At 41.7% G+C, this 16,408-nt stretch overlaps 1 protein-coding gene across 11 annotated transcripts in view; it reads left to right on the forward strand.

The window, feature by feature from the left end:
• Nucleotides 1-579: 579 nt before the first annotated feature.
• Nucleotides 580-16,408, forward strand: part of MLIP (muscular LMNA interacting protein) — a 179,377-nt gene continuing 163,548 nt past the window's right edge. For 10 of the 11 annotated variants that reach the window (XM_075126463.1, XM_048845266.2, XM_075126467.1 and 7 more), the window contains exon 1: nucleotides 1,189-1,350. In XM_075126463.1, the coding sequence (XP_074982564.1) occupies nucleotides 1,288-1,350 (63 nt within the window). In that variant the 5' untranslated portion in view covers nucleotides 1,189-1,287. Of the gene's footprint in view, nucleotides 812-1,188; nucleotides 1,351-16,408 lie in introns of those variants that run through there. The other variant, XM_075126469.1, reaches the window with a different exon arrangement.

Raw genomic sequence — 16,408 nt, forward strand, 5'->3', positions numbered from 1 at the left:
ATGCAGGAAGAAATATGTGTTTAGCTTTGACTGCCACTTCTACAGTGGCACACAAGTTAACAATTCCATGAAGCCAAAGCTAGATTTTTACTAGATAAGAACCAGAAGCAGGTTTCAGAGTGCTTCAGGCAAAAGAGGATGGTCCTCTAGTAGTAATTGAAATTCTCTTAATATAATCTGAGCATGTGACACCTACAGTGCCAATTTCATGAAGGAAAGTTTATTTTTTCTGATGTGTCCTGGAACCGTCAAAGAATCTATTATGATTCAGTAGCAAAGTAGTTTTTTTTTTTTTACACGACTGTGTTTGCAATTGGATTTTTCCCTATTAGTTACTAGGAATTGCAGAACAAACTGTGCATGCAAATCACTCAGAAGATATCAGCATTGACCTAGTTGATGTAGCAATCAGTGGTTGTGTTGTAAACCTTGGAATCTACAGCACAGCCAAGGAGACAACCTCCTCCCACCACAGTTTCTAATATTGGACTCCTGACTTTATCATCATGAACCCAAGCCAGGTTATTCTTCTATAGTTAACTCACTTTAAAAGCCCATCTCCCTTGGTATGTAATGGGCTTTAAATACAGTGATATTTTATATCTACACTGACTAGTTTTTGAGTGTATTAACACTTGTAGCACAGATACAATGTTTTGATTTTGTTTCTGCATTTCAGAAGATCAAGAAGACATTTAATATAGCATGTCCTATTATTAGAAGGACATGAGGAGAATATATCTCTACATTAAATTCTAGTGGGACCGCTCAACACCAGACACTGGTAACTGAGAAAGATCAATAGACAAACGTATGTATCCTTTTTCAAATGTTGCTCTGGTTATTCTGTGTCTGTGTAACATCATATCATACAAGCTAATCATATTTTCATTTTAGTTGGCTAATAAACTGTGCATTCAAGAATAAGTTCTACTGTGATCTAGCTATTATTTTTCCAGTTCCTTTTCAGGGAGTCTTTAACACAAGCTTATTTTGTGGGGGTGAGGGGCAGGTAACAAAAACCCTGCTACAACAGTACTCACGTTAAACAGTTTGCTTTGATGCCAAAATAACATTTATTGTTATCTGAGGCCAGTTGCCTGCCTTCTCTCTAGGATTCTATTTGTGAAGTTTCTACGTCTATAAATGGAAACACTAGCTAACCAGAAATTATCACCAGCACTGCCTGATAGAGTTCTGTCTCACAACTTGAAAAGTACAGTGATATCTAATATGTAGTCAGATTAAATCACTTCTACCCAGGATCTGAGCGTCTTTCTCTGGGACATGGAGTTAGAAAAGCATGAAAAAGAAATCTCAGCAAAACACACCTTAAAGGAGAAGCTGACGGTAAGACATGTTGAGGTTTACTCTAGAAACATTTTAAACTTAATGGTGAGGAGGAAAGGCAAAGCAACTGCTGAACCTTAGAAAGGTTCCAGTAATATTTCCATGCTTCCTCCAGCCAGTGACCTTGAAGATTAGCAGGCTTAGTGTTGCATGTTGAAATTAATTATGAATGATATCTTTCAGTGGAAATGATGGCATTTCATTAGTGACATTTGTGCAGTTGCAGAGTGCAAAACTAATTCAGTACAATTATATAACCAAACCCATATCACTTTTCTTCCAGGATTTCTTTATCAGAGTGTTTTCATGCCCTTGCAGTTTATTTTACATAAACATACTTCAGTAAAGGGCAGGTTGATTAGGAAATTTTATCGGCTCATTCACTGGAAACTTGAAAATGAATTTAAACTGAAATAGGTGACCACAAGAAAAAAGAATGGTCAAAAATGCAATTTTATATCCGAGTAACATAGTATTTAAATACAGCTTTACAGTGCAAAATAGAACTTGTTAATACTAAAGGTCATTTCCCAGACATCACCAAAGTGTCATATGATTCATATTATTAAATTGATAAGCTGTACTTAGTGCAAGTGATTGCTGATTTCTTTCTTAAATAAAGATGACAATGTACTGTGATCCTAAGAGGAAGGTAATACTATTGTTGCATTATGGTCTATTATTTTGCTTCACAATGGGACAGAGTTTATTCATGTTTGGCAGTAAATTATTCCTCAAGTAACCCCATTTAAATGAGACTATAGGTGGGGTGATATGTTACTCAGTGATAATATTGGTATCAGAATCTGACCCTAAACTGGTAATTACACATAGACCCTGATTGAGATGGAGGTAGGTTGGCTAGTGAGTCTAGGAGATCTTGAAACAAAATGTTAACTAGTTTCTCTATCTCAACTACTATGAATTTTTCAGGTAGAAAATTAATGTTTCTTTAAACAGTACTACCTGAAGGAGTTTTCAGATACTATTTATGTAAGTATTTTGTAAGAAAGCCAGTCAATCGTTATTAATACTTCAGACTATGCAAGAAATACTACATCTTTCTCATTTATGGCAAGATCCATAAAACGTAAAGAAAAAATATCAAGGGTTAAATCACTTAGATAATTTATACAAGCTACAGGAAAAAATATGCCTTGAAGTTCTAGTTTTGTATAGATCCTGTGGAAAAAAATAATATAAACATGTAATTAAAGATTGTATCATAATGCATACACACAAGGGGCCCAATTTTTAAGTTTTCCCAGGCAACTTTAATTCTAGCATTTCCTCACCTTTAATACTTGATTTTGCAACCTTAATGTTCTTCTAATGTTGTTTTTTAAAAATCTAACTGAGAAAAACAAATTTCATTATTTGGAATCACATTGACATGCATGTGGGCCAGCCACAGGGTTGGATTCACAATACAGACCTCTGCCACTTCAGTTAATAAAGTAATGAATAGAGGACAACAACCTACTAGTTCTATATGGACCAGACACTAGAGAAGGATGTGTATGTGAGAGAGATTTTCCCAGCGAGTTTCAGAAATATTTGGTGATGGCAGAAGAATGGTGAGACTCAGGAATCTTGAACTCTATTTCAGTTCTGGAGGGAATTGTGCTGAAGTGGTCACAGACCCTTCTGTCTGTTTCCTCTAAAACTGACCCTTTCTGCTCCTGTCTTCTCATGCCTATCCTAGGCCTGTCCCTTCTCTCTCATCCTCCACCTCTTCATTCCAGTCCAAATCTCCTTGCCCACCCAGTTCCCATCTCCCAGACGGGAGACCCCACCTGAATCCCATTCTTCCCCACACGATGGTTCCCAGTCCAAATCCCTACCTCTCGTAATCCACCCTGGGCTTCTCATCTGATCTGAGTCTCTCCTCTTTGAAACAAGCAGATCAGCTCAATGTTCAAACATAATTTAAGAATCAGTGTCAGTTTTTAATCCAGATACCATGTATAAACTTTACTGTTGGTGTTTCAACGTATTTGTATTCAGTGTATAGTGAGTGTGTAAACAAAGATAAATGCTGTATGAGATAACAACTCTATAATTTAAACTCTATGAATTAGACTACACTGCAATATTTTATATTCTGTCTTATACTTTGCTGATTGTTCCAAATATTTCCACCCTTTTGTTCACTAGAACAAAGTTCTGATCACAGGTTTCTACAGTTCTCAGAAATGTTCAGTGACTATCCAGAGACTAGTTCATACTCAAGATACTATGTGTCTCCAAAGTGGGACAGCCTGACTGTACATAAAGGAGTCATTGCCTTCTGATTCTTTGATAAATAGGAATTATTGTCCCCCTAAATTTCTGAAATCTGGCTCTGTTGCTCATTCAAACCATACTGTGGACCAGATCCTCAGCTAGTGTAAATCAGTTTATACTGAAAGTGTGGATGATTTACTCTGACCAGTGAGGATCTGGTCCTCCATATCACCAGACACCCTGAAAAGTTCTCTTTGTACATACTTCATAAATATAAGGCACTCTCTACCATCTCACTTAATAATGTCCAGACTTTACTTTAAAGAGCTCCCCTTATTTTGGCTCGCGGGAGCAAGTATTTTTGTTGTCAGGGTCTCTGGGAGAATTTTTTAAAAGTGACTGTGGAAATGGAAGGTTATGCTGGTTCTATTTTGTGAACAGTAAAGTCAAATGAGATGGATACTGATATTCTAAAAACCCCTCTACCTCTGTTAATCTTCAATAGATCAGCCTAACCGGACTCATGGAGCTATCTTTTTACACTTGTGACTTTGTTGTATGCTCACAAGGCACAATTGATTGAACAGCTCTATTGATATGAAGGTAGATACTGAGTTCAAAATAATCTTCCTGATTCTATTCCTGATTTCTCACCCACTGATACAGGAAGAACTCTCCTCCCAGCCATTTGAAAGGCTTTTATTATATTTCACATTTTATCTATTTCCTATTTGAACAATTGTAGCAAATTGACACTGGCATCCTTAACAGAAACGTTCAATCTTTGCACTATCAATTTTCAGGTTTATAAAACACAATTGACTTTTAGGGAAAATTAAATAATGGTAAAGAAAAGCCACAGAGGGACAACAAATTAAGCCAAACCAATATGTAGAGTGGAAAAAATAGCATGTGTTGCTTGAAGAGGCATTAGGATTATGCTTTGAGTGATGATATGTGCTCTATATAAGAAAGGACTGAAGGATTTAGACTAGAGAATTATTATTTGCTTTTCACAAGTCATATCTGGATCCAGCTAGTACTGAACCAAATGATTTAAATCAAATCCCCCAAAGTCAAAAGTTGCTATTCTGTGATGGTGTGAAGTAGAGCTTGTCACAATTCTCTTGTAGAGATTTCCACAATTATCTAAAAGACACTTATGTTACCTGTGCATCTGCTTGAAAAACAATGGAGTTCCCTCAACTGATAGCTGTGTATGCACGCCCCCATTAGTAAAATGATTGCTCCCACTTAGATGTCTCAGGGACAGTGGGGATCAGGAAGGTCTGGCTAAGTGTGAGCGAGTGAGAAAACTGGGATATTTTCTTGGTAGTTTAATGTGCTGTGGCCTTCTTGATAAACCTTTTTACTTCTTCCCTCCAAACAAATTTCATCCCCTCCTACTCTTCAAATTGCTTCACTGACTCCTCAGAGCACTGAGTTACCTATTCTGTAAATTGTAATCGTAAATTGACAGGTGAGTACCTAGTGCATAAATCCTCATGAAGACTTGAGGCAAAATGCAAAAAAAAAAAAAAAGCCACTGTTAGTGAATGACCCCGATCCTGTTGCCAATGAGCAGAGGACAATCTCCCTATCGAGTGGACCAAAAAAGAACCCTCATACATAAAAGCAAGTGCCAAACCTACTGGAATCGTGGTTACAATTCTGTAGCATTTGTCCGTTGTCCACCCCTTCCCCCTCCCCGTCTTCCCTCTCAATACCAGACTCACTCTTCCTGCACTCCCCACTGCTCCCTTCTTCTTCCCTTCAAAAGCCCCCTTACCCTCCCTATTCCCTGACACATTAATACTCCCACTGCTGCCATTCCTTTTAACCTTCCTCTACCCCCAGTCAAAACAAACAGCAAAGTAAGTTGAAACTTGCGCCAGTGATCATCTATCCCCTCCATCCTCCACTCCTCATCTGGTACTGGGTCCTTGAGACTTCAAAATCTTCAGGGTGCGATCTGTCTCTTCCTATCTATTTGTACAGTGCTTCGCACATGAGGCCCTGATCCTGATGGGGCCTTTCTTTTGCGGCTACCATCACATAACCAGTAAATGATAAATAATCCTAACCTAAGCTACAGGTCTTAGGCTGTGTACTCCATCAGTGCAAGTCCCATCACCTGAACTTCTCTTCCAACATATCTAAATGTAAATAGTGTGACCAAGCTGCTGTGCTGGCTGGGTCTGTGTGTGTGGAACCTCCACAGGCAGCCCCTAAAAGATGTGATGCTCCTCCCAGATGGGAAGGGCCCCTGACTCAGAGAATATCCCTAGGAAGAGTTCAGGGTGGGGCATGGTTTCTGCCCAGGGAAAGCAGAAGTGTTTTGGAGTCAGGAACAGGAGGGGAACTGCCTCTGTCCTCTCTTCCAGGATTAAATAGATTCTGTTCTTACCGAGCTTGTGCCTGTTTATGCTAACCCATCAAGAGGGAGATTGAGGTCATGCAGCAGGGCAGCCCTCACCCCAATGGGATATCTTCTGTCTTCTGGCAGATTGGACACAGGTTCCATCTACTAAAATGCTACTGCATCAGTGAGCTGGTACAGCAGTCAGCTTGGGTGCAGGGTGTTGTGCTCTGGAATCCTTGTTCTCTGCATTTGTTCTTCTCTCTCCTGCCTCCAGAGGGAAATCACTTGGTTCAGGATCACTTGGTGGTGGTGAACCAACAGCTCTGCCAAAACTCTTATCTGTTCTGTTTTCTGAGCACATCTCTCCTTTCACTTTTCCCTCATTCTGTTCTAGTTGGGGGAGACCTAAGTGGGAGCTTTTTAAAATAAGTTGTGTCCCCCCCCCACACACTTTCCAGTCTCACTTTACTAGATTCACCACTGAGAAGGATACATTGTTTTCAGCGCTGTTAGTGATCCCTCTTCCACAACAAGAACTGCTGCGCTGTACTATCAAAGTATTTCCCATTTAGTACCAGGCATGGCTACATTTTCCACCCTTCTTTTAGGGGACTGCCAAGTCAGTATGGAATCAGTTCAGTTCTCCAAACACTCCATACGTTTTTATCCAACAAAAATGCACTTGGATTTTGAACTAGAGACTTTTGTTGTGAATCCTCTTTCCACAACTATTACAATATTATTTATGTTAACTCACGCAAATCCCACATGCCTTGAAAGGAGTCCCACTGAAGTCTATGGAGCTGCTCTGAGGACTAAAGCGAGCCGTGTTTGACCCTTAGCAAGTTAGGTTAAACTTCCCACATATCAACTCTCCAGGGTCCCAGTGTGACACTAAGTTATGTTGCTCATAAGGGGAATTATGATGCAGAAGAATTTAACCTAAAATCAATTAAATCTATTGGATTCAAGCTAAGCCATAGTCAGATACAAAACTGCAAAGAGAAAAGAAGCCTAAACACGGTATAAAATGCACAATCAATTTTATTGTCAATTTGACAGCTACAATATATAACAAAAGTTGACAGTACCAGTAAGCAAATATGTTCTGGAAAACTGTAGAAAATACAGGTGTCAATTAAGTAGAACATTACATTTAAAGGAGATTGAATTAAAGATTTTATTTCTATTACAGTTCATCTCTTTGTTCCCCGGACTTTCGTTGTCCAGTGGATTAATAATGGAGAGTTATTCTCAGCAGTGTATATCAAACACAGTACATCCCACGTGCAGTTAGTGCCGCTTTGTGTGTGTGAATAGATCATCCCAGTTTGTCAGAGAGGAGTGAGTTACAGCCTGCTCTAAAGCTGGTCAGACTCCACATCAGTCTGACTTCATCTGGGAGCTTGTCATAGCTGAGTCCCCCTCATGCCGGGGATGTGTTGTCTGCAGTTCCTATGGGTTCCGAGCTGCCTTGTTCCAAAGAAGTGCAATTGTCCTGGTGGATCATAAAGGGAGACAGGGCCACTACAGTACCTGGTCCATACCTCTGAATGGCTTTGAAGATGAGGACCAAAGGCTTGAACTGGCAATGGGAGTGGATTGGGAGTCCAGGAGGGAGCTGAGCCACCAAGGTGGTGTGCTCTTAATGTCCTGTCTGGCCAGCGGGGTAGACTGCACAAACTGGAGCTTCTGCCTTGCTAACCTTTAGAGCCCCAGAGACCGTGATATACAATAACTCTGCATGGAGGTGTTGAATGTGTGGGTCATCTGAGAGGTAGAAGTGAAGTTTCCTAGCAAGCTGCAGGTGCCAGAATGCTTGTCACCACTGATACTGATTGTCTAGGCTTAGTGATGAATCAAACAGGACCAGAGCTGTGCACCATTTTGACAAATGAGGGGGAGATTCCTTTGATGAAAGGGCAGGACAGAATCCTGGCAAGTCCTTGAAGTATTTCCCCTTTCTGATCGGCACCACTTTACTCTTGCCTGAGTTGGGTTAAAGCCAACTGCACTTCATCCAGATGCTCGTCACCTGTAGGCATTGTGAAACCCTTGTGGTTGCATCGGTGGAAAAGGAGAGCTACGGATGATATCATTACCACGGTCTTGGCAGCAGGTTCCTTGAATTGGTCTCATGGAGATGTTGAAGAGGAGGAGAGGAGACCATATCCTAAGGACCCTGCAGGTGAGGCATTTCAGGGATGATCTGCAGTTGTATATTTGTATATTTACTCTCTGGACCTTCATGGTGAGGAATGACTGGAACCTTTGTAATGCTGCACCATCTACTGTAGCAAAGTCATGCAAGTGGAACAGGGACACATTGTGAGCCACTGTAGTGAAGGCTGCAGAGATCTTGAGTATATTAGCACTGAAACATAGCCTGGGCTGTGTGCTTGTCCGAAGCCTGATTGTGAAGCATGCAGAATGTTGGCAACTGTCATGTGTTTCCAAAAGATTTCCCCCAGGAATGTGAAATTGGAGATAGGATGATGTTTTCTGTATGCAGTGATGGCTTTTTGAGGGTTTGTCCAACAAACAATTGCTTGTCCCCCCCACACCGCCCACAATAAAAAGGTAGTTTTCATAGATTCCAAGGCTGGAAGAAACTGCTGTGAACATTTAGCCTGACCTTCTGTATAGCACAGACCTTAGAATGTCCCCAGAATAATTCCCAGGCATATCTTTTAGAAAAACATCCAATCTTGATTTTTAAAATGGCCAGTGTTGAAGTATCCACCATGACATTTAATAAGTTGTTCCAGTGGTTAATTACCTTCTTCTGTTCCCAAGCCCTCGTTAGCCATAGATAGTAAAACCTGTCATAACGACAAACACTCACAATAGCTCCTGCATAAACAGATCTCCGCACTTTTAAAAGTGCTCTTTGATTTTAAAAGCACTCAACGTTACAGCAGCAGTTACTGCAAGTCTGTCAGTGTTATCCATTGCTGAAATGAACTTTTGGAAATTGCCCTTGTGACAGTAAATGATGGAAAAGAAGGGAGATGATTAATGAGAAGGGAAGACGCAATGGGGATTGTCAGAGGACTGTGCTTTCATCGTAACATTTATTACATACAGTACATGTGGTAAAAATATTTTCCATATTCTCTTTGCAGCAATTGTCAAATACCTGAACATGTCAAGTCATTTTGCCAATATTATCCCCATTGGGAGAGGTTTTAAATAGACTGGTATTTAGGATAAAGTTAGTTTTAAAGGTTCTAAACTACTTTAGAAACTTTACAGAGCACTAGCTATTTTTCACATTTCACTGCCTGCCTCTTGATGTCTGTCCCAAGGTAATATTTAGACAGCAGTGTTCCCAAACTTCCTCCCTAGAAATGGATTGAAACTGATTCAGAAAGATAGGACAGAGATGGACAGAAATGAAGGCATTTTTATTTTTGTCAAGCTCAGTTTTTCCCTCCTCCACATCTGTGGTATCCTCTCTGGATTAGAAAGGATAGTCCAAATTTTAGGGCATTAGCCTAAGATTTGGATTCAGTTCCCTACTCTACCACAGACTCTGTGACCTTGGGCAAGTTACTTAGCTTCCCCGTACCTTAGTTCTCCATCTGAACATGGGGATAAGAGCATTTCCCTATTTCACAGTGGTGTCCTGAGGATATACATTAAAGATTGTGAGGTACTCATTTGCTATGGCGATGGCCATATAAGTACCTTAGATAGGCAGGTTTCCTTCCATTACCCTCTTCTCTATAGCTGTGTCCCTAGTGTCATGTGCCCTCAGTCGCCCTCCCTCATAAACCTGAGCCCAAATCCAAACTGCATTATGAGGTGACACTTTAATCATAGTGTAGCCATATTACCACCACCAAAAGAGCCAATCGCTAGAATGTAGTGAGGAGGAGAAGGCTTCATGTTCCTCCCTTACCCGGTCAGCACCCCCCTAGCATTCCTTAAAATGGCCTCCCGGAGAGCTTGCTCTGCTGGGCTGGTAATTCATTATGATGATGCTACAACAAAAGCATCCAGGACCAGATAAAAGCATAGGTATAAAGGCCTTGAGTCCTGTGATTAGGTAAGACTCTTCATTTAGCTTTCATGTAAAAAAGTAAGGAGGTGGGGGGAGGGGGAAGAGGCAGTGAGGAGGAAGGAAGGGGCATGGGATAGGGGCAGGGGGAGGGGATGTGGGAGTGAGGGGAAGGGGATAGGGGACAGTGGGGAAAGGGCAGTGGGTAGGGGACTGTGGGGAGAAGAATGGGGAGAGATGGGGACAGAAGGCAGTAGGGAAGTGAAGAGGGATGGGATGGGGAAGAAAAGGGGATAGGGAAATGGAGGGGGGAAGTGGGAGCCTGGCAGATGGCCCATTGAACTCCCCTCCTGATAAGCCCCACTGCTCCATACCTGGACCACCCTGATGAGCCCTCCATTGAGCCCCAACCAGCTGCACTCGGGCCCCCTGTTAAGCCCCTCACACCCAGACCCCTCATGCTGAGCCCCATCCCTACACCTAGACACCCCTGCTAAGCCCCAACCACCTTCACCTGGACCCCCCATTGTCCCTGTACCCAGAACCCCTCAATGAGCCCCTGTGCACCCAGATCCTCCACTGAGCCATCTGCACCCAGATTGGCCCACATAGAACCCTCTCGCCCCACAAATCCTCTCACCCCATGCCTGGATCCCTCCACACTGAGCCCCTCCACACTTGGATCCTGCTGTGCTGAGCCTCCCTGACCTCACCTGATGCCGAGGGGCAGGGTGTTTCTTGGGAAGGCCCTGCTCTTGCACTGTGTTAGGGTCGGGTTTAGCCTTACCACCGTATCCCTGCTCTGGGGAGGGGCGGGGGCGGGAGCCTGCAGGATGGTTCATGCAGCCAATGGCCTGTGCTCCCCACTGCCATGCTGGAGCCTCCACATTTATTTATTGACAAATAAAATTTGCTGAATTTTGCAGACTTGTAATATATTGTATGCAGAATTTTAATTTTTTTAGCATAGAATTCCCTCAGGAGTAAAGCTTGTAGCCCTCATGGTTGCAAAGAGAAGCTTAAAACCATTGCTGGAGTGTAACCGGTACAGTCAGACATCTGCCTGAATGAACAGAACGCCTGGAACAATAGCTTTAAGAGGTGTGAAGTTCCCTGTACATCTCAATGGGGTATTAGAGCTGACCGGAAGAAGACAATTTCATTTCATAGTGACTTTCAAAGTTTGTAAACTTGTTTTCACTCTGCATTGGACTGAAAATGAAACCTTTTGTATGTTTTCATGAAAATGGAATTGAATTGGAATGTTCGTTTTCAGCTTAAAACCAGAGCTTTTAGATTTGGGAGAGGGTGGGAGAGAGAGAGAGGGAGAGCGACTGTCTGTCTGTCTCTCACCTATAGGGTGGTGGTTAGAACACTTGCCTGGGATGTGGGAGACCCACATTGAAGTTCCTGCTTTGCCTGATGCAGAGCAGAGTTTCATCCATAATCACCCTGAGATGGACAGTGCAGTGACTTGAGCCTGGGTTTCCCACACCCCATGGCAGGCTGTAGAAGTGAGAGAAAGTCTCTCTGTCTCTGTGTGCCCTAGACAAGTTTTTAGTGAAACATACATGTCTGCAAAACGGCATATTTAGCTGAAGTTTCATTTCATCAAAAATGTTTTGTCCAGATCTAGAGTTAAATCCAAGATCCAATTGTTCTGCAGGCAGCAGGGGTTGGTAGGAAGGAGAGGGTTCAGCATTCCACTGCATTCACCCAAGCACTGATGGCTGAGGTAAGTACTCTGCTGCCACTCTTGTCTCTCTGGGGGTCCCTGTACCACCAATCCAAGTGGGGAGCAGATCAAAATTAGGAGTGGCATGATGGGCATGGACCCAATGAGGGTCCCCATGGCTTGGTGTAACCAGGGTGTAACCATTGCCTTAATCCAGTTTTGCAAACATCATTACATTATAACACGATGTCACCCAACCAAATCTGATGAACCTGTGTTTGTTCATCAGACTCAAGCAGGGTTTGTCTGGATCAGTTTGAATTTCCATCAGAAGCATTTGTCCAAACCGAATTTTTTATTGTGCTTTATCATGGTACATCTCAGAAACTGACATGCTTGTTGTCTGATAACAAGCACTGAAGTATCGGATTTATTATAAACATAGCTGGTTGTGTCAACTCTAAGGATGCTGAAGACTTTCTATTATAAGATCCAGTTTTCAGTTGCTTATAACTTTGCCAAACTTTAACTGTTTGGCCTAAAATGTTGCATGCTGATTGTCTGCCTCAGGCTGTTTTTTTTTCTTTTCTTTTTTTAAAGTTTCACCCACAATAATTCAGCCATTTCAGAGAATAGTTAGGGAAAAATACATTGTTTTGGACATGCTATAAAATCCTAAATACTCTGAAAAATGAGTCTCTAGAGTCTGGAATCAAAAGATACTTAGAAGCCTCTCTGCCTCTTGCAGGTGCCTTAGCCTATCATTTAGGTACCACTGTCATTCTCAAAGCCTCTGCCCAGCTGCCGCCTAACTCCTGTTGGTGTCTAAGTCTCCATGGCGACAAAGTTTCTGCTGGTCGGTATTTGCAAAGCCATGTAAGCCCTGATGCCACCACACAGCGAACAAGCAGCTCGGAGCCCTAGCTCAAACCAGAGGCCAGGGGCATCATTTCCGAAAAATTCTATGGGTAGATGTGGGAATGTTCTATCCTGCAAAGTCTGGGGGAAGGGAAGGCAAAAAGTGGAAGACCTAATGGAGCCTATAGACCTAAGAAAAGTCATGGGGAGCAACCGCCTCTTTGTCCTATAACAAACGATGCTTCTGCCAGAGGCCCTAAAGCAGGATACTCAAACTAGGTGAGGGAATACTGTCTTGCCTGTGGGGCTAATCCTGTTGGTGTGCTCTCGAGGTCCCTTTCAGTTCTATGATTCTATCTTTTTTTGAAGTGGATCAAATCTTTTTGAAGTGATCAAAGCAAATAATCCTATGAAGCAGTTACATGCAATGAATATTAATAGATTATTGGGCTGCACACAACGTGTCAGCAGCCAGGGGTTGTTTAGAAAGTCTACGAATGAAAGCATAGGTGAAGCAATGGATATAGAATGGAAATACACACCCTCACCATTAAAAAAACATGCTAATGTAAAAACACTGGAAGGGGAAAAGAGTGGGAGAGAGGAACAGGGGTGTAAAAACAACATAGAGAAAACCAACTGAGAATTATTTTGGGGAAGTTCTATCACCTATAGGAGTGTGAGACTATGATTATAATGGTCCCTTCTGGCCTGGGAATCTCTGAATCTATTAGGAAAGAGATGAAAAGTGCAGCAATACTGAAAACTATAAATGCAATCCTTCAATAAACCGGAGATTTCAGAAAGACATTGAAGAACAAGGAGGGAAAAGAGAGAATAAAAAGAGGGGACACGATGGGTTGGACTTTCCATCCCCTTGCACCTTGTGTAGCCATTTACATCTGTGCAAAGTGCTCAGTAAGGTTTTTTGATTAATCTAGTACAATCACACTTTATTCCATTTATAAATAGTTTACATAGAGTTAATAAATAATTCCTAGATTTTTTTTTAAAATGGGAAATCAATTATTAGACTCCAACAGATCAACAGATTGCTTATAAATGTGGCTTATATCCATCTATGTCACCTTCTACTGATGTGTTCATAACTGTCTGACAGATAGAGATCATATCAGTAACATACATTAACATCTATTAATCATTAAATATTTATAAACCAATCACAAATCCTTATTGTAAAATGTGACCTCCTGCAGTGTGTCCTGTATTGCATAGGTAGGATGTTCAGATATATGGAGTGAAATACTGGCCCTATTGGAGTCAATGGAAGTTTTTTCATTGACTTCCTTAGGGCCAGGAGTTGCCTTTGTCATTGAGAGTGATTCTGGAGAATTACTCTTTACTTACCATTATCAATTTGCCGTTGAGTTCCACACATCACTACTATTCTCGAAACTGAGTTTTACACAGGACTTACCACTCAACCTCTCTGGCATCCCAAACACGGAACTTGGCTGCATTATTTACTCATCTTTCGGACTCTCTTCAGGCATTAATAGTTTTTTTTTAAATGGCACCTCTCCTTGCAGAGATTCCAAGGGTAGCAATATATCTAGCAATAAAAATTTCCCTCATGCCCTCGAGTAACTGTCTGAGTACAACCTTGCTCTGTGTGAAGGAAAAATGTCAGTGTAGGAAGGGGGCAAGAGACGTGCTGCAGTAAAGAATCCTTTCCAGAAATGCATAGGCACTTTGCTCGATTTACTTTACTATTATTATTTCCATGGTTAGTTTCCCTTTGATTTCAGGTTATGTCCATCCTTGGCTGTTGTTACTTCAGTGTTGAAGTAGCCTGCTAACTCGTCAGCATATTGTCCTAAAACAATACATCACATTTTCGTGTGATCTCACGACCTTCCATTAACTTCTGAAGTGTTTGCAGAAGTTTGTAGCACTATGGTTCACCACACATCTCCAGAGGTATGAGACAACTGATACGTTCCAGCTTGACTTTAGTCTTGGGCCTAGGAATGAGATTGCCCTTTGCAGCATGCTGATTCAGGGGTATGTTCTATACTAGTAACCAGTCATTTTAGCATAAATAACCATGGAGCAATACTGGATGATATAAATATAATGGTGGGATTGCCTTTGTTTGTAACACGTTGAACTACATATTGCCAGTTTATTACCATACTCATCTGATAAATGTTCTGTTGGTTCTAACGCCTCTCCAAGAGCTAGGCAACTAAGCCAGGTTAATTTTCCCCTCTGCCTGATGAGGAGCAGGGACACAAATCTGGGTCTCTCACCTCCTATGAGAGTGTCCTAACCATTGGACTATGGGACATTATGGCGGAGGGCTTTCTCAGCCTCTCTTGTTGAAGCTGTTCCACTGTGTGTAAATAATTAAATGTTCTCTGGCTCAGAGAGACTGTTGCAGAATGCCTCTTTAACCTAGTGGTTAGGGCATTCAGTGAGGAGGTAGAATACCCAAGTTCAAATCCCTGCTCCCCCTTAAGCAGATGGTGTAATTGGACCATGGTCTTTTATATCCTGTGTGAGTGCTGGTAACTACTGGGCTAAAGGTTGTAAGAGGGTTTTCTTCCTCCCCTTGCCATTTTGTGTTGGTTAAGATGTGCTCAGAGCACGTCTACTGGATTGGACCCCAAAAGCAAGATAGATGGGGGAATGCCTAGCTTTGTGAAACCCGCTGGGGCTTAGGTGCAAGTTAGTAGCCAAAGTATGGTGTTAGATGCCTTGGGGACTTTAATGGTGGCTACTTAGGCATGAACTGAGCAGAGGGTTTGTGAATGCCAATGACTTCTAAATGTTGGACTTAGAAACCTCAAGTGCCATCACTGAATCCCACCCCTAGTTTTCCTGCCTGCTTCTGCTTTTCAGTCATTAATAGAGCCTCTGTAAGGCTTGGTAAGGTGAAGAGTGAGCAAAAGGGTTCATTTTCAGTCTGTCACAAGAGTTAGCTCTTATTATACATCTCATGTAACAGATGTTGTAATACAACAGTTCAATTTATGGCTGACATTGTAAATAAGGAGTCTGAGCAAGACATGAAATACTTTTTGACACAAACAGCTCTGAGATGTCCATCCAAGCTCAAGTGCTGCTTTGGTTGTGCCTAAAGCTGATCTCTTAGCTTTGGTTTAGAAAAAAAAAACATGCTTATACATTTAAAAAAATAACCTATGTGGATGTTTCAGTGTACGAAAGCAATTAATTCTGATGGAAGCTGCATGGCTAACTGACATCACTGCTTTGAAATGGAGGGGATAGGGCCGGTTTCTAGCACATATTAAAACCCTTTAAAGAGCACTTCTTCTCTTACTATCCCGCTCCTTCCTTAATAGTAGGGCTGCAGCAATTCAGTCACCAGAATGAGTCACACAATAAGATTTTAGTGTACCCCAGCAAAATAGTCTGTAGCCAAGTTCTGCTGCTATTCTTAGCAGTTCCACGCCCTGTGCCCAAAAAGATGGAAGATGAGCCTGTTGATAATGAATCATACTGGTGACTGACAGACTGGATAGTATCAAGTAGATGTTTGGCTTCTACACCAACTACCCTTATGAGTAAACAGCTCTACTAAAATAACGTATAGGGAGCAGAGAACCAGACCAATGGAAGGGAAGTTGCTTTAAAGTTGTAACACTAGGCCAGATCATGGCTCTCACGGTAACTACTTTTGTGTCATTCCATCAATGCAAAACTGGCTTAGTTTAATTCAGCGGTGTCCAACCTTATTACATAGGAGGGCCACATAAACTAAGTGCATCCTTGTGTGGGTCAAACACATTCTACATATGTTACTAAGATTTTAAGTCACCTGTATTGATCTCTCTATATTTTAGGTTCAGCTTGTTTTGGTTGTATTTAGATAGGTTGTTTCTATGTACAGTACAGTCTATTTACACACTTGTGTAAACTAAAATGATGTAAAAACGATGACAAAATG

Source organism: Caretta caretta, chromosome 3 (assembly GCF_965140235.1).
Source record: "Caretta caretta isolate rCarCar2 chromosome 3, rCarCar1.hap1, whole genome shotgun sequence".
Classification (NCBI taxonomy): Eukaryota; Metazoa; Chordata; order Testudines; family Cheloniidae; genus Caretta; species Caretta caretta.